Source organism: Elaeis guineensis, chromosome 10 (assembly GCF_000442705.2).
Source record: "Elaeis guineensis isolate ETL-2024a chromosome 10, EG11, whole genome shotgun sequence".
Classification (NCBI taxonomy): domain Eukaryota; kingdom Viridiplantae; phylum Streptophyta; class Magnoliopsida; order Arecales; family Arecaceae; genus Elaeis; species Elaeis guineensis.
The window spans coordinates 31,060,071-31,079,890 of NC_026002.2; the positions used below are offsets into that span (position 1 = coordinate 31,060,071).

The window sequence follows — 19,820 nt, forward strand, 5'->3', positions numbered from 1 at the left end:
GGGGAGTCCAAACTCTCTTAGCGTGCCATGGCTTTCTTCTAAAGCAGCGGCACCGGTTTTTTTTTTTACCCTCCTCCTTCGAACCCTTCGCGAGCCCTAGTGGACGCCCACCTCCTCCCCGTTCTCCTGGCCGCCACCTCGCGCCCGTCTCCGCCGTCGCGTTCCTCCCCATCATCACCGGCGTCGGCCTTGCCCCTCCAATCTCCCTCAGGTGCTTTCCTTCCCACAGATCTCCGAAAAAGAGACGCCGACCTCCTCCCTGCTGTCCCTGCCGCCACCTCCCACCGGTCTCCGCCGTCTCCTTTTTCCCCATCGTTACCGGCGTTGGCCTTCCGCTCCGATTTCGCTCAGGTGCTTCGCTTCCCACAGATCTCCGAAAAAAAAAGAAAAAAATGAAAAGAAAAAGAAGGGAAAAGGAAAAAATTTGATCAATTTATGCGGGAAGAGGCCGGCACAAATCCGAGACGGACCTGTCAAGAAGGAACAAACCACTTCCCTCTTCAGGGTCCCGTCTGCTAGATTACCGCAGAGAGGATTATCCTAGTAAAAAGGCCATCTTTTTCTGTAGAAGGATGAAGCGAGGGTACGAAGAGACCGCCTCCAGCTCCTTCGGCCCGCCTCAATCCAAGTTGAGATCGAACTCATACGGTAATTTGGTCAAGAGTTACTTGCAATTCCCTAAAATTTTAGGTTTTCCAATTTTATCATCGCGAGCTTTAGGTTTTTTGCGAATTTTTGAGGGAAAATTGGGATTTTGATTTGTGGGTTTTAGGTGAATCGCGTAGTATTGAAGATGAGAGCACTAAGAATGCATGGAGAGTGGCGGAGCATTACAGCGCGAGGTCGAATCAGACTCTGGAGGAGCGTGAGGCGAGTCCCATCATCCATTTGAAGAAGCTTAATAATTGGGTAGGGCTATGATTTACTTTTCATTAGATGATGATCATTTTGGACTTCATACTTCTCTTATTTGTTTGCTTAGCTTCCAGACGAGGAGTGAAACAATGATAATTTTTTTTCTCAAGATCTAATCTTTTGATACTTAAGGATATGACCTCCTGGACTAGTCATGTTGGAGCATAGGCTACCAAGAGATTGGTTGCCATTATTTGTTTAATAAGTTCTGCTGTGAGTAAATTGGGTACCATAAAGCTGGGCAATGGAGTTAGCATCTTGTGTTGCATAAGTTTTAGGCTAGGATAAAATGCTTTTTTTTTTTTTCGGTGATAACTGTCATATATTATTTGCAACAATCTATCTATTAGGGATCAATTCACTTTGCTACTGATGTGAAGAGTGTTGGATAATGATCTAAGTTCTGTTTCTTCAAGAATTAATGTTGTTCACTGGATGAGTCATGTGTAAGTATACTATGAGTTTTTGTTGCTAACTTAATGATACCTGTCATGATTACAATTTACAAAATTAATGTGGATTCTCAAGTCATTGTTTCATATCATGTGTTTCCATATATTTTGCTAGGGCGAGTTCGCATGCGAGAGAGAGAGCGCCTTATCTCTGTCTTTCAAACTATGGGAATTATGCTTTTTTATGCACATTCCTATTGATGGCCTCTTGTCTTTTTAGTAGCTTATTTCCATTGTAACCATTTTGGTTTTTAAATTTTGTGTTATTAGCTTTAGACTCATTATGTGATAGATTTCATAATTATCTGTATTTTTTTTGTTTGATAGGTTAAAAGTGTCCTCATTCAGCTGTATGCTCGTCGGGGAGATTCTGTTCTTGATCTTGCTTGTGGAAAGGTTAGTAGCAGCAGCATTCGGATACTTACTGCATTTGTAATGTGCCATACTTTTGAGGCATACACACTGATGCGCTTGCTTTATCAAAATTTGTGTAATTTTGACAAGAAATATTCGGCTTGATTGTATTGCCCATATTTGACTAAGATTGGTTGCTTAAGGACTAAGTTAGGTGTTTAACCTTATTCCCATCTACTGAAGTCAAGTTTAGGTAAAGTTATTTGTAGTTAGAAATATCAATATCCATGATATTTTAAGACACTTAAGGAAGTCCGAGCTAATGAGATAGTTATTTGTTTCAGTACTTAGAAATTTCTCTTTTACTTTGTTTTGGTTTTAATTTAATTTCTGTATCTTCAACATTGATTTATGAAGGTTACTTATGTTTTGTGATAGATTAATGTACTTCTTATACTGTAACCAAGTAATATCCTATTAATATGCAGATAAAGATGAATGTAATTTGCTTAACAAGTAGCTTTGTGGTCTAAGATTTGGGTGTGCATCCACATATTTTTCTAGGACAATTCGTTGAGAAAATTCTATTAGACCCAAAGCCCATGTGCGATTTGTCTTTGTTTCATTGATGTATCTGTTATATGTTTCTCTGTAGGGTGGTGACCTGATCAAATGGGACAAGGCAAAAATTGGATATTATGTCGGTGTTGATATAGCGGAAGGCTCAGTAAGTACCCTTCTATTTTGCTATGTCTTCCTGAAAATAAAATAGTAGATTCATTGATATGCTGAGTTGATGGCATCATACCATTTATCTTGGATAGGATACTGCTTAACTGTTTTGAAGAAATATTCTATCTTTACAATATTTGCAATTTATATTGGCCCTTCCACAAGAATACAGTTATTTGTTGGTTTCTTGAATCTTACTGTCATGTCCAAACATTATAATCTTGTTGCATACTCATCCATGATTTTGTTTTTCTCACCAGTTTACTTTTACTTCCAAGAAGATAACTTCCTTGCACTCTCTATGAGGAAGCGTTCTTGGTAAATAAATATAATTTTTCCAACATCTTGGTTTGCTTGCGGTCTTATAGTGTGTTGTCCCCTGTGTACACCACATAACTCTTGATCAGCTGACCTGGTCATGAAACCTTGATCAATAAAGATCTACCATATTTTCATGTTAATAAGTTTTGATGAAGTCATATAGCATGTGGAAATTGCAGGGAAGCACCACAAACATTTGAAATAATCTTGACCTATAAACTCAAATCCTCAACATGGGTGTGCTTGAACTATAGATTAAAATCCTTGTTTTGGTAGGCATCCATTTTATTCTAGAAAGGGAATATTACCATCTCGTATGATCACTGTATAAATGGCAAATTGTTCATATCGTGCTTCTAACATTGGCCTTTTTGCATGTTCTTATTATCTGCCGAACATATTTGCTTTCTTATGTGCTTATGTCTCTTTGAGTGTCTGTGTTTTTTTGGCTTTCAGACATAAGTTATGATCATGATTTTTGCTCCTTTTTCATGCTTTTTTTTTTTTTGGGAGGGGAAAACAGGTGACCTTTATTGAAATGCCTTTGGGTGTATGATATTGTCAGATTTTTAAAAGATTATAAATTTTGATGTTTCTTTGTTTATCTATAGAAGGGGGAAACATATCCGTGAACCCTTATTCCAAATATTTTTGTTGCATGGTTGACCCTTCTTCATCAAATGTTCCTACTAAAGCAACATCTGCTGTCAATGCAAGTTTCTTAAACATTTCTCAAAAACTCCAGTCATGTTGTTTTGATCTTTTCATCCTCCTTCCTCTTCAGTACAAACCTGAGCCTTTTCAAACCAACAAATTTTCAAATTTCACATTAGATGTGCAAACATTTTTTCTTTATAATTCTTGATTGCTTTGTCCTTGATTGTGCTACTCTTACTCTTGTTCTGTCACACATGGTCTTTACTCATTTTCCTTATATCCACTCCAAGATTCACAACGTTGTACAATCATTTATAGCTTCAAGCATTCATAATGCTGACATTTTGAATCATATGAGATGGGGAATGTTATTGATATCTTAGAAAATTTTCCGTTTAGTCTCATAAGCTATGCTTTGATTTCATAAGCCCCTCGTGCACCTCTCAAGAACCTGTCCATTTAGCTTGGTTTTTCATTTTTTCATTCTTCAATATATAATATGTTAGTTAACACCGTGCTATTTAGTGGCCATCAAATTCAATATTTGTTGCTACTCCATAGAAATTGCTCTGACCATTGTTGTTATTTTTTGGTTTCAGTTTTTATACCCTTGTTTCTTGAAGCTTCCCTTTATAGTTTCAATTTAGTATTTAACCTTCTTGCATCAGTCAGCACTCAGCACTGTATAATCTCCACATGGTATGTTTTATAGGACGTTTGTAATAAGAGTAGTAAGTTTATCTGCAATACTTTAGAAAATGTTGGCTTAGGACCACTCCTTGATGTTACCTAGTTTGATTGGAAGTTCACTTGCTTCATCATGGTTCCTTCCATGCATCATCACTGCTGCATATGGTCATTGGTGATTTTAATGTACCTTGTAAGTGCATCCATCTTCCTCAACCAAAGTTACCCAACTACCTTTGGTACTCAGTTGTATGCTTTTGCTAACTTGATGAAGACCATTTCTAGGTTTTCGCTTCTTGCTAAATCCTTCTACTAGCTGCCTAAGCAAGAATAATATCCTTTTTGGCCAAGTGTAAATTATGATGCAAAATAATTTTTCTTCAAGTATGTTAAGGTGTTTTCTTTTTTTCTAAATATGGCCACAACCAAAGGAGTTTACAGCATATTGTATATTGTTCTGCTCTTGCAGGGGTTCAATCACACTGAATCATAACCTGTGATATTTCTCTCTGAAATGTGTTTAGATAAAAGATTGTAGAACTCGCTACAACAGCGATGCAGACCAACAACAGCGTAGGAAGAAGTTCAGTTTTCCTGCTCGCCTTATCTGTGCTGATTGTTATGAGGTAATGATGAACCTCTTTCATACTAGTGACCCTCGTGGGACTCAAGCTCTTCATTCTTTGCTAGCACTAGTGCACTGCCCGAATTGTACTGCTAATTTTGTTGTTCAAATTTTTTCCTGAAAATTCAAGAAAGATGTGCGTTTGATACAAAAGGAATGTGTTATCTTGTTGACCAGGTTTTCTTTACAGTTCATGAGTTAATATATTACTGTCGTGTTTTTTTTTTTCCTACAGATCACAGTTGCTAAATGAAGGAAATGTTGCAAGAATACATAGTTTAGGGTTTACTTTATATTATTACTAGAATCTGACATGGTTGATGCATGTGAGAGGCCACACATTTAGGGGTGGTGTATTCACACACTTGAGCTCATTAAGAAAGGGAGGCAACATTTGTTCTCTGCAAGAAAGAGAAAGAGAGTAGGGGCATTTTGGAAAGGACAAAAAAAAGCAGAGTTGAACTCATGGGGTAGAGTAGCACCCCTGGAGTTTTTGACAGAGATAATAAAATTGTACCAACCATTTGAACTTTGTTTTGACAACTAATATTTTGGTTTATTATTCAGTCTGTAAAGATTTACATATGTTTAATTTAATAATGCCACTCTGATTTACATAATAGAAACTAAGGCCAATGCATTGTTATTTTCTTAGTGCAATGAATTGAATTTTACCCTTAGGAAAAGAAAACTCCATGCTGATTTGTAGTCCATGCTGGATTTCAGGCTCGCTTGGACAAGTATTTGCGTGATGATGCACCATATGATATATGCAGCTGTCAGGTGATCAATTTGTAATTTCTGGAAAAATATGCATCATATTTATTTTTAAAACTACTGGTGGGTGCATTTTTTTGTCAAACTCCAGATATGTTATCTCTGCATATTGTTTATGATATCATTTGAAATGAATTTTGCCATTGGCCTTGTGCTATTGCTGATTAACTAATAAAAGATTGTACTAACTGTTTAATAGTGTAGTTTTTTTATGATTAATTGCTATAGTATATTTGAAGGATTATGTTAGTACTCTCTTTTTGGTTCCACTGACTTCATAAATTTTGCAGTTTGCCTTACATTACTCATGGTCAACTGAAGCACGTGCAAGGCGAGCCTTGGCACATGTCTCTGCCCTGCTTCGGCCTGGAGGCACCTTTATAGGGACAATGCCTGATGCAAATGTCATTATCAAAAGGCTTAGGGAAGGTATTCACCTTCTAATGGTTTTTGTTGGTATATATGGTTAAAGTTTTGCAACCTTTCTGGATCTTTAATGATAACTCTGATGGAATTATGGAAAAGCTATGTTAGTTGGCACAACCTAGTTGATCAATCCATGTTCATTTTAGTATGATTCTTGTAGAAATGTTTATTTATTAGCTCATCTCTTTCTTTGGTTATTTATTTATTTATTATTTATTTTTTTGTTCCAAACGTTATTACTAGTTAAAGTAGCATTTGTCATCAGAAAATCAATTCAATGATGTCATCTTTTTCGGATAGAAATCCTGTTACACCTATCCCTCTTGAGCTGAAGGTCCTACCAGGAAATCCTAAAAGATAGTCATGAATGGCGTTTTCTTGAGCAAATCTAAATGCTTTTATTGACCTTAGGTAACAGGATATTCTGTTCAATTTCTTCAATTTTGGATTTGTTGAGACATCGGAAAACAAAGTTGATTGATTTGGTTTATTTTTCTTCTGACTAAACCTGAGGTTAAGATATATGCTAAATAATGGTTGAGAAGCATTGATCCCCTATACAAAATATCTGTCAAAATCGAAACTTGCTTCAGGGTGATGAGACATAGGAGGCACATTGTAGGATTGTAAAAACATTGCCATGCTGGAAACTAGCACTGTAAATAGGTGCAATTTTGTGCCAAGTATTATATTGTAAAGAGTATTATACACTTACACAAATAAATTTTGGAACATAAGAAAATGAGAACTTGGACCTGATCTGACGATTCCACAAAGTCAGAATGTGTCAATGATTTAGGGTGTTGGAATCTCAAGCTGTACATCTTTGTAATATATTATATCAATAAACCTGTAAAAAGGTACAAAGTGAATTTCTAAACATATTTAAAAAGGATTTGAAAAAAAGTATGATCGTAATCATTATGTAACCCTTCACCAGATTAATTGGGTTCAGTTTTTGAATAATATATTTTGTGAATTGTTCCTGCAAAGGGCCTAAGGGCAACATTTGATTCTATTGCAACCTTTGATTCCTAGAACCTTGATTTCTTTCTCCTGTCAAGAAACATTAAGACATCCAATCTCTCATGTATATCTATGCCATAGTAACAGTGCACTGACCAACCTGGTTTGCAGCCATAACAAAGTTGAAGATATGAAAGAATGCAGAGGAGAATTTTTACAGCTAATTTATGCGGGAAAATCACCTAACTGGATTTTTTTTTAAGGAAAAAAAGGGAGATTTAAGTAACTTTCATGCATGAAAGTTTCAACAGAAGAAAAATTAGTGTGCAATGAAGGAAAAACCATTGGAAATGCATATTAGACAAATGAAGCACGTGCATGATGAAACAGTGGCAAATCTATAGAATGCATACACAGATCTTTAAGCTTTTAGATTTGGTAGGCCTCCATCAGTATTTGCCTATTCCTTACCCACTTTAAAAGTATTTTGTTTTGTTTTTTGTAGAGGAATCAGATACTTACATCCAGAATTAAACCTGTAGGGTACATTGTTCTTGGATACTTCTGTCTATGGTTTTTTCTTTCTTTTTTTTTTTTTGAGGGAATGGAGTTGGTTGGGGTGGGGGGTGCTGGATTTTCTTTGATTGAAATCTTGGATGCTTACTGCAGTATTAAACCCACAAAGCTGCATATAAGATATATGTTTACTAGAAGGGGTTTCTAAAATGCAATTCTGCAAGAAGCCTTGCTGAAATTTAAGTCCTTTGTCAAAAGTGTGAGTGCATAGATACTCCAATATGATTATTGTTCAGTAGGAGGCCTATGCATGCATCTATTAGGGATAATTGATGAGATGCTGTTTCGGATAAAGTTAGGAGAGAGTGTGCCTATCTCAAAAAACTGAACTATTGTGAGGGTTTTGGAGGAAAAGATCTAAATACCTGTGTACACTGAATTAAGGATAGATGCTGTCACAAATGACGTGATCTTAGTAGGCTATGAAGGGGATTCTTCAGGGGTGGGGGGAGGCATCTTGATTATTGGAAATTCTCAAGGTGCTAGCTTTCCGAAGGTTTTAATTAGCTTCACTTCACATTCCTGCATGTTAAGTTGTTTCCTTATTATAAAAAAACTGCGAGTGGATTTTGTTCACTGCCTTGTGGATGGATTTTATGATCTGCTCTTCATTGTGAGAACATAAAACATCTTCATATAGAGTTGGTTATCCAGAAATTTACTGTCATAGTCATAGAACATTAATGTCATAGTCATGAATATTTTTGGCCCTGATGAGTTTCTAATTTCATTTGAAACTATATTTTGACTGTAGATTTGTTCTTGTTTGTCTTTACAACAGTGATACCCTTTGGCATGAGTTGATGACTCTGCTTGCATTTCTTGTCAAAGAAACTATTGTTTCATTTATTCTATGTGCAAGTACTTTATATGACTTGACATATGACCAAGCATGTGTAGAACTGACACAACATCACAACCTCTCTGAAGAAGACCTACTGGTCTGGCTTTCATTTTCTTTCTTGCTTTAGTGGTTCTTTTATAAAATGCTTTCTGTTATCTGTCAGTATGCTATTATTTATGGCTGCCACCAAAAAAGAAATCTATTATTTATGTTCTCTTGCTGGTGCTGTTGCAGCTGAAGGACTGGAATTTGGGAATAGTGTTTACTGGATTTGTTTCGATGAAGAATATGCTCAGAAGGTGAACTTTTTTTTTTTTTTAAAAAAAGTTTGCTGCTGATGGTTTTGTTAATACTACTCTGGTCTTTAATCTTATATTCATGGAGTTCTGATTTAGAATATTTTCCTTTCTTTGTTTTGGTATGGTTCAGAAATTTAAATCATCTAACCCTTTTGGCATCAAGTACAAGTTCCACTTAGAGGTAAAACAACCGGGCTCTCTCTCTCTCTCTCTCTCGCTTTCTCGCTCGCTTGCTCCCCCTGCTCTTCTCCTTCATATGCATGCATGCATGCATGTATGCATGTTTCCATTCATCACTTGATCAATCTTTTCATGGCTTATCAATCTCTCTGAGTTTCTGTTCTGTTGCATAATGTTTTCTATTATCAATGTTCTATGCCATACAAATATGCTTTTTTTGCATATACTTTCAACTTGTAGATATACAAATTAGAGTAGATAAGCAGCTACTTTATTAGGACAGGAACTGATTTAAAAGGTTTAATAATTGGGCAAATTTTATTTTTCAAATTAGCTCTGTTGAGATCTTAATATTGACTAGTTTTTAAATCCCTGGTGTACATGTGTAACCTTGTTGACATCTTAACTATGGGTACCACTGCTTGACATGACCGCTTCATTTTCCATTTATTTCATAATATTCCATGTTGCCCTGTGATACAGTGAGGGCCATAATGTTCAGAGAAAGGAACATAATGTTGAGAGCAAGGAAGCTCATTATTTATATATTCTGTTATTTGAATTATTTTGGCAGAATTAGTAAAACATTCAATCTCCCACTCAACTTCCAGATGTTGGAAAAAAGAACCTATATCATTTGTTGCTTGAAGCACATGCTTTACAGTTTTATTGAAGCATTCAAATTCTGCAAGACTTCTAAAAGTTTGAATTGAATAGGGGAGAAAGCAAGGTTTGATGTTGGGAATTTGCTTTAGTCTTTGATATAGGTATGCTGATGGGCTGGCCTGCTGGCAAATTTTGTATTTTTCAGTTGGGTGGTCAGCAAATCCCATCAAAAATTTTGGACCTCAACCTAGATATCCCTCTTTGGCATCTTTATTTTTATATAGTGTATGTTTATGTTCTTAATTTATAAATTTCCTAAGCAAATGCAGTGGCCTCAACGATAACTTTCTCAGACATTTGTCATTTTCTTTTAACATCAGTATAACACACGGCATTATAATGTGACTCATTTGTTTTATTTTACTTGGTAGTTGTGATTTGTTACCTTTTAATAAATTGGTATTGCAGTGCCATTTCAATTATCTATATATTTTTTTTCTTTCTTTTTTTCATGGGGTGAGGGTAGGGGTGCAATCGAGTTAAGCCGAGTTGAGTAGTTGAAGGCTTGAACTCGACTTAACTCAAAATCTTGGGCTCGAGATCGATCGAACCTTAATATCTCTAGCTCAAGTCCGGCTCGATGAAAAATAGGCAAAACTCGAGATCAACTCGAATATCAACTGAGCTATACTCGAGCTCAAGTTCGAGCTCGAATTCAAGCCTTAGCCTACTAATAATATATATATTAATATATATTATAAATAAAAATAATATTATTGAAAATATATATAAATTCGAATAGGTTTGTGAGCTTTCGAGTCGAGTATTCTGCTATTTGAGCTCGACTCAAAAAACTGTTTGAGATACTTGAGCTTGATCATAATCGAGTTAAGTCGAGTCTGGATTCTAAGTCCAGCTCGAGTATTTGCCGAACAGCTCGACTCATTTACACCCCTATGTGGGGGGCATGTAGTTAAGTAACTTGATTAGACCAACAGCCAACACAAACTAAACTTTTAGAGAAATATTACATGCAACAAAGAAATATTGATATATATAACTATTTTTCCTAGTTAAAAACTGAACTTCAGTAATTAGGTAGAAAGATCTGCAGTTAGTGGTTTCATGCAGATGAATGAAGTTTGTTCCCATATTTTGCCAACACCCACCCACACCTCCCCCACCCCAAAAAAAAAAGGAAAAAAAAAACTTTTCTCTGCTATTCATTTTGCACTATGCTAGAGCTTTTACAATTTCATGTTCTAAAGCTAGAGCATCAGATTTTTATTAAAAAGTTTGTCAACCTACTTGGTTGTGTCCAAGTCTTTAGATTTGGTGGGTGTTTTCAGATCTCTCCTTTCCAGATACTTTGAGACTGTCTCCTATGTGATTAGGGATTGTGTGAGTGTGATGATATCCAGTTTCCTGGATTTTTCCTATCTATACATTGCTGGCTTTGCCTTCCCTACCATATCATACATATTGCCTGCCCTGGCAGTTTTATATTCTTAGCTTGGGCATTGAAGTTTCCTAGTAAGACTTTTATTGAACTGCTTTAATCTTTTAATCTGAAGTTTCCAATTTCCTATTTCTTTAGTGCAATCTCAGATTGTACTTAAATTTTACGCATTTCCGTTTTTTAGATTTGTAAGTCACATTTTTCCCTTTTCCAGTTTAACTGCATGGTACCATGATATGTCTAACCAGCTTTTTATGCAGGATGCTGTTGATTGTCCTGAGTGGATCGTCCCATTCAATCTTTTTAAATCATTGGCAGAGGAGGTACACATCATCCATATTTCACGGTTATGATCTGTTGCTCTGTTGTTTATGTGGTGGTTGATAATTTATTCTTCACTGATTACTCTAGTTGATATTCCAATTTATTGGGCATATGCTATCATTTATTGTGCTTTATTGGTGCAGATTTTAATTCCTTATTTGAAGTGTCTCATGCAATTTATAGTCTCTATATTATACAGAAATGGTCAATAACACAATCTACCGTACTCTCACATCAGTGAATCAATTTTCTTGCATGTTGGCTGAAATAGCTTGCAAATTTTTTCCAGAAAGCATGTTACCATTCACCTCCCATTACCAGCTCATAAGTATCTTATGATTCCCGAGGCTTAAGTCCTGTTTGGGATTGCTCTTAGCAGTAGAGCTTTTAAGCTTTTGAAAAGTAGAATTTTTGGAAGTAGAGCTTCTATAAAAAGTTATTTGCTGTTTCGTAACCATATTGATAAAGTGTTTTGGGAAAAGCAAAACAACTTCCCGACATTAGTCAGAAAGTATTTTTGGAAAAAGTTTCAAAATACAGCTTTCTCCAAGTAGACTTTTTCAGCTCTCCAGCAAAGCCAAAACAGCTTCCTGACATTTTTATCAAACACCATATCACTTCAAAGTGCTTTTTAAGAGTCAGAAAGTACTTTCTGGCATTCTAAAAGCTTAGCCAAATGGGACCTTAGGCTGATCATATTTGTATACCCTAGCCATAGTTATTATTATTATTTTTTTTTGTTTTTCATTTTTTGCTTTTTTGGCGTATGGGGGTGGCAAAGCAGAGAGGGAGAGAGAGAGCAGCTAGGATCAAATGAAACTATGATCATAACGGTTAGCCAAAACTATTGAAAACTGGTGCAGAAAAATGTTGAGGAAGATTTCCCTCAGAATAAAATCATGATTTTCCATGGACCTTGAGTTCAACTAGCTGGCTAGCTGGATTCCTTTGCAAAAAAATGTGTTGGTTTAACAGTATCGAGGAAATTCTGGATCTTCCGGATGTCTTGTAGGAAAGGATTGTTTGATGGACTACTCAAACTTGGGCCTCTGATTGGAGTCTGCCTTCCAACCATATCTTGCTAGCATGATACATGAAGTAAACAGTTTGATGTACCTCCCATTCCATCTGCATTTCAGCTGAAGGGATAGAAGAACAATCCAACAGATGAGAACCAGTAGACGTTAGCTGCCCAGATTCTTCTCTTGGAATAAATCCAGTGTCACCTTTTGCACAGTAGTTTCTATTGTTGATTGGTTTTGCATTTTTTTTTTCGTTTGGAACTGCCAACTGCCTTCTCTGATTTGCCATTTGTTTATAGTTTTAATACTTGGAAACGCATCATATAGATGACATTTTGTCCCCATGTTTTGTCCATTCTTTGATCAAAGTGCAGTGGGTCAACATAGAGAACGTGTAGTAATGTGGTGTGTATGGCATGTAGATAATTGTTCTGTGAAATTATGTTTATATGTAGCACTTCAAATATTTGTTCTTAGCATCCATATGCACAGAATCATGGATGCATATTGCTATGTTCATGGCATATAACATGGTATCAAGTATCAACATATTTTATCATCTGTAGATCAGATTGCACATTTATTATCTTCAGCTATTTTCATTACCCACTTGTGTTGCAAACATGTATTCCTACACAATCTGTTGAGCGAGTGATGTGGGTTCACCATGATAGATCAAGCAAGGTCACTCAATTTTCTATTTCTATGCTTTGCAGTATGATTTGGAGCTTGTTTTTGTGAAGAACTTCCATGAATTTGTAAACGAATACTTGAAAAAGCCTGAGTTTGCTGAGCTCATGCGTAGGCTTGGTGCATTGGGTGATGGAAACCAGGATCAAAGTGAGTTTTTTTTCTGCACTTGACTGCAACATCCACTCAAATTCCTTTGGTTAGCTTGAACTAAGCATTGAAACGTGCAGGCACTCTATCACAAGATGAGTGGGATGTAGCGTACCTGTATTTGGCATTCGTGTTGAGGAAGGTAACTCAAAAAGTTATGTCCGTTATGTCACATTTACTAATTCAATCCCTGGAACATGACAATGATTTTTTAATGGCTTTTTTAACTCAGCGAGGCCAACCGCCTACTAATCGGAGGAACAGCAGCATAAATAAAGGAAAGATGCACATATCAGACACTGACATTGAATTCATCAGAAGTGCTTCCTGAACCTGTTTTCCCTTGCTTTCCAATCTGCTGGGGTCGCATGCAGCATAATGGTTGCTGTAGTCCTCATCACATACCACACAGAGTTGGAGCCCAACATAGTACTTAAAAGGAGCTTCCTGACAGCTAATAATGCAAGCTAGCCAAAAACCTTCACTGAACCTAACCTGGTTTGACATCATCATATGTTGTAATTCAACTCCTGGGATAAATTGATGGCAAAGTTTCTCTAATGTATGACTCATAATTAAATTTTATGTATCGCAAAGAAAAATCAGAAACATTATGAAGCTATGAACTGGTAGTGTTGGCCAGTTCCTTTATATATATATATATATATATTTCATATTTGCTTTCCTCAGCTGTGTTTAGAAAGTGTAGGTGAAATTTGATACTTGATTCTATTTGAAATATTTATAGGCAATATGGGCTCTTTGAAATCAAGGACATGGGAATGCAGATGATGTTACACGCAAATCCTAAACTGTTGTACCATATCATTTTTCTCAGTAGTTTTTGTTTTGTTTTTTTCCTCTTTGTTTTGGCCAACAATTATTCTCCTAAATACTAAAGTCTGTCTTGATTAAAACTTGTTCTAAATCAAGATTATCCGTAATTTAAGGCCTGAACTAGATTTTTTGTTTTCCAGAAGGGATGGATGTAAGTCTGGCTCTGTTTAGTCCAATATTAAACCAAGGCTCCTGCTTGGTCATTTCACATCACACTGCTACATACTCCCATGGACAAACCTCTGAGGGGTGGAAAAGAAAAGCAAACCTCTAGCTAGGGAAAATGTTATTATCATTGTTCAAAAAAGAGTGGTACAATTAAATTGGAGAATCGTATTCCATGATACTTTTGACATGCACTTGTCATATGTGCTGCGTACGTTAGACTTAATATAACTTTTAAAAAGTAGTTATTTTTTCTGCCTAGCCAAGGAAAGATAGATTGTAGAGTTAATTTTGTAGTAATGATTTATGTGATGCTTTTCTCTAGCTAATTGTCTGCTCTTTCTAAATGTGATTTTTATTATGTACGATTGTGCTTAAGAATATATTGATTGAAGTAGATTTTTTTTTTTTTAAGAATCAGTAAAAGCTCTTAGTGTGAGGATATGCAAAAGTAGCCATTCCTTTAAAGTATATATGAATTATAAAATATCAGCCTGTACTCTTAAATTGCTGACAATGGCTGATGGCTCCGAATAATATCGCCGAAGATGTGACAGAGAATGGGAATGGCTGATGCATCCAAATAGTATAGCCGAAGGTATGGCAGAGAATGGGAGGATCCAAAGAAAGAATAATAATGGTCACGTGATCTTGCATAAGTTTTTCTTTCTATTGAATGTGATGGATGAGACTAAAAGTCCTGGAGATTCTTGGAGTGATAGCTATATAGCTCCATAAAATTTCTAGCATTCAGGCATCTCTTGTCCTAATGTCTCAACCTCGAAGACAGTAAGTTCATCTAGGTCAATGTTTTTCTTGCTTTTTTTTTTTTTTTTAAGGTGCATGTAGTTCGATGTTGACATGCCTTTTTTAAAGAGTATCGATAAAGACATCACTAGTAGTCGATGATTAAGGACTCAAGGAATAAAAAATAAATATTCATTTGGTTTTGTTCTGCATTGCCCAATAAAACAATCCCATTCTATTGCCTGTAGGGGGCACCATGATGCCTTCACGCAAAAGTGATGCTCAACAATCAGTGGTGTATATCAGATTGATAGAATGTGTTTGCAGACAAGAGAAATGGACATCTGTTTGGAAGAAAACTTTGTATAAAGCAATTGCCTCAAAAGAAGGTCCCTTGTCTTAGGGAATGGCTTGATTGATATTTTATAAACCAACATGTCAAATTTTCACGAGCATGAGATCCTTGGGCCATGCCAGGAGGGACGGTTTACTTTTGGCTAGATTTTTTAAAAGAAGATGGGCAAAGTTCACCAAATTCATTGAAATCAAGAATTGCGAATAAGACGAGAAAGTGATGGAACATTTCCATGTAACTGGCTTGATGCAACCCATTTGATTAGCATGGACCCCAATTAACAAGGGAATTTCATCCTCCAGGAATCACAACCTACGTTAGCACTTATTTTTGATGCATTTCTTAAAGTATAAAAGCTTTCTAATTATCGTTTTCTTGATTCTAGAACACATATTTAGAGAATCAAGGTTGAAATAGGGTAAAATGAACATCTGCCATTAAGATTAGCAATATGATTCTACTACTTCAAATGCCCAAGCAGGATACAATGGGCATCATTCACAAAGAGAAGCAATATATTGCTTCCACAATAGACGGATCTTGACCTTACCCAAGCAGTATAAAATGGATGTTGTTTTTAAGAATAGCAAAACAGAACTCAGATCCTCTGATTCAAGGTTGCACCAAAGCGTTCTAATTCATGAATCGTATTCGTTCATGCATGCAACAATCACAATTACATGACTATGAAACTTGGAATCACAATCATCACATAATACCCATTCATGCAACAATCTAAATAACTCTGAAACATATAGAATTAAAATCATCATACAAAACATGATCACCCGTGATTGAGAAATTTGAGAGGATCCCAACTTAATGGTATGGTGCTGCTTTTTCTTGAAGTAATGCAAAGGATTCAATGAATCTTTCGAGGGACAAACTACGAGACAAAACGTGCCAATCACCTACGCTAACCTGGTAGCTCCGCAACAAAAAACTCACAATGCTGCTACTTTAGATGCATTGGAAATGGTTAGAAACCATTTTATGGCTGATATAAAACCTTTGTGCGGACTCTTTACACGTTGCCCACGGTCCATCCCATCCACCACCAGCGACAAAAACCATCCGAGTAGGAATCCGCCTCACGTGCACTCCAAGGCGTCACGTGTCCCAAGCGCCCCCACGCCCATTATTTTATCGTCCTGTCGTCGCTTCCCCCGAGCGCCCGCACCCTGTGAGAGAGGGCGGACGCCAGGCTGGAAATCTATTCGGCTCAGAGATTGGTCTCAAGTCCGCCCATTGATTGAGAGAGGTGGAACCCACGAGGCAAGTGGGTTATTACTAAAAAGCTAAAAGAAATTTAGAGAGAGAGAGAGAGTAAATGTAGCACGTTTTCCCATTCGCTTTCTTGCCCTGCCAATCTGCAATCGAGTAGGACGAGCCCCCCGGAAAGCAATGTCCGCACGCTCCGCCCGTACGACTCATCCACACCACCCCACTCTAATCATTCCTGACAAGTTTGTCTGGCGGACGGAAGCCCCTCCCCTTCTTTTACTTTTGTGAGTTTGTCTTTTTCCCTTGGATTAACCCCTCCTAGCCGTTGCAGGCAGTGCACGGCAGTGGCCTGGTTTAAAACTAAACGTCCGTTGTCACATCAAGGACAAGAAGGCCATTGTCACGCTTCTATATTTCCAATTGTGTCCTCTGACAGTTCATGTTTAGTCACACAAAAAATAAAAAAATGCCAGCTCACCAAACCAGTAGAATCTTTTTTTTTTTTTTTTGACGGGGTTGTGGGGGGTAAAGGAAACTAGTAGAATCTTTAGTGAGTGAAATTAATTCCATTTTCACCGGAGTTCGCAATGTTAGAAATATTTGAAGAAGGGCTCTCCTATATTGTGCAGCACACTTATCTACAATTCTCCTTCATCAAAATAATATATATACATATAAAGAACGAGATTTTAATTTAATTATTTCATGACAGCAACTATATATTGTAATATAGTATATTTTTAACAAATGATTACATGATAAAATAACATCTGCACTTTTTGTTGTTAACCACTATTATTTGTGAGAATACATAGTTAATAATTAAAGATTATTATAATGATTGAAGAATTTATTTTAAAATTAATCAGATTAAGGATAAAACTAGAAGAATAATGAATTTTTGAGAGAAGCAAAAGTGATGATCATTATTCTTTATTGTTATTAAAAATAATAATTTTGAAGGATTTCTATTATCACAAGATGTCAAGATAACCTTATTGGATGAAAATCAGATGCATTACTATCTGTATTTACCACTCTCTTGACCTGATGGTCGGATGAGTAGGGATAGCAATACAAATACTCACATATGTTAGTTCTTATCTAGTGCTGCCTTGTTCAATTTGTTAAGATAGCCACATAAATCAATAGCATGGATCCAATAGATGGTGGGACATTTCCTAATATATCCGATTCATATTTTATTTCTTTAAATTATTAAATGCTAATTATGGATGTTGATTTTAGTAGAAATTGCGTGATTGAACTGTACAAAATTGGATAAAAATCAATCCATAAAGTTCCAACGAGTTTATTAAATGTATTAACTAGATCATTAATTTTGGTAGGATAATTCATGCTAAGTTTATCTTGCACAATTGATTGTCCATTGGAAGATCCTTATAATTATATTTTCTCTGCACTAAAATGCAGGAATAGTAGCCATTTTGGCTAGTCTTCCATGTGATAAGAAAATAATTGTTATATTATAAATTTTATTACATACAATATTTGTATTGGCTCTGTCTTGTCATGCATTATGATTTTTCTGTGCAATTATAATAACCCATGGCCCCCTGGATTATGGTCATTGCAGAAAAAGATGACACATTCTGCTTATTTTGTAGAAATTTTAGAATATAGTTTAGCACTACAAATATGAAAAATGGATAATACAAACCACCTATGTATTTCCTTTGAAATAATTAGTTTGGACTATGCCCGTAGTATTAAATGCATTCATGTGTTAATATAGTAGTTAGCATATAGAAAGTTTGTATCCATCCCAGCAAATCGATTTAGTTACATTTTTTCTTTTTATTCTAATATTATACAAATAGAAATTCATATATTATTTTCAAAAAAATTATTGGACTAGCATGAAAATAGATAAAGAAACATTAAAAATTTGAAAGACTTTCTAATAATGTTGGTATGTTATTGTTTTCAAATTGCATAAATTTCACTTACTCATATCATAATACTAGCTTAGTTTTACTTTCATAGGAATACTAGGAAAATCAGTTCATCAATATACAATATCTCGTATTATGTATAAAGTAAACTTTGCCGATTGTTCATCCACCAATCTTTTGACTTCACATAAATACACATGACAAGCAGAACCAGTAGGCGTCATGACCTGCCCCAGCAAAAATTGAGAAGAGAGAAGTAAAAGAGAAAAATAAATAATAAATCTATAATAATATGTTAAAGGAGATAGGGAAAGTAATACACTATTATTCTAAAAAGAAACAAACTCTTAATCTACCAGTAATAAATCCATCATTTATCTAAACTATCTCTCTTTTAAAATACTTTCAATATTAATAATAATAAATTTTTTATGAAATAGATAGATTGCAGACCACATCCATCCATACTTTTCATAGTTTCAGTATAGCTTGAATAGATTATATATGTTTGAGGTAAGATTTTGCAGATTATCTCCTTTCAAAAATCTTCTAAACTTAAATCAAAATAGGCTTCTTCCTTGATGTCCTAAAAAAATTAAAATTTTAAAATAAAAAAAATATGAAATAAATGGTATACATAGCTCCTTATGCATCCTCTAGCATGCAAGGCACATTCCAAGATATGAGTAGTATGATAATATAAAAATGAGCATAGCATTATTGATAATTACTTGTAGTTTAAAATATTTTCATTTATATTTCTTCAGCTCATAGAGCACTGGACAAATGCATCAAGTTTAATCCAATATCACTACAGTAATATTTTTTTGGTAAAAATATCATTACAGTAATATTACTGTGGCTGCTGCGGCAACGCAACTGCCCTGCCAGCGTGGTGACCGAGGGACGAAGGGCGAAAAAAATATCTCGCCCAGATTCTCCCACCAACCCAGTCGGTCCGTATCCAGGTTATTTTGGGAACCAAATGAGCGCCAAGTAATCACCGACATGGACGATTGACATCCATCAACCTTCCCATCCAACGGCCGCTAATGCACGTCTTCTCCATTTAGCTTCCTGGATAAATTTCCCGACACTCCTGGGATAAAAACAAAATGACTCCATGAACGACCCCAACCGGAAACCCATCAATAGTTCCGGTGGTCCCCACATGCCTAAAACCAGAACCGGGTCCCCATAACGGGTGCCAATTTTGAGCAGGGAGGTATAATGAGGGGCTTTTAAGCCAGCTGTCGCGTGACGTCATCCACTCCCGATTTTACTCGAGTACTGCCGCTCGCCAGCTCTCTGCGTCAGAGACTACAGCTGGACTGGACGCGCGTCCTAGTACTATTGGCTGGACCCTCCCGACTCGTGCTTTATAACGGACGGCGACCTGCACGGCCGTACGGTGGTGCCGTCCGGTTCCGGTCCGGTCCAGCTAAGCCGCGGCGGGGAGCAACGGCTACTCCGTACCACGTGGCAGGTGATGCGGCAAGGAGCAGGGATTGTTT

General features: G+C 36.2%; 1 protein-coding gene across 1 annotated transcript; it reads left to right on the plus strand.

Moving 5' to 3' along the window:
• The first annotated feature begins 224 nt into the window (after nucleotides 1-224).
• On the plus strand, nucleotides 225-13,747 carry LOC105052667 (mRNA cap guanine-N(7) methyltransferase 1). Its single transcript, XM_010933568.4, has 13 exons — nucleotides 225-648; nucleotides 773-909; nucleotides 1,695-1,763; nucleotides 2,377-2,448; nucleotides 4,643-4,744; nucleotides 5,470-5,526; nucleotides 5,811-5,949; nucleotides 8,567-8,631; nucleotides 8,762-8,812; nucleotides 11,137-11,199; nucleotides 12,939-13,062; nucleotides 13,143-13,204; nucleotides 13,295-13,747. The coding sequence occupies exons 1-13, from the start codon at nucleotides 573-575 to the stop codon at nucleotides 13,391-13,393; spliced, it is 1,116 nt and encodes a 371-aa protein (XP_010931870.1). The 5' UTR covers nucleotides 225-572; the 3' UTR covers nucleotides 13,394-13,747.
• Nucleotides 13,748-19,820: the final 6,073 nt, after the last annotated feature.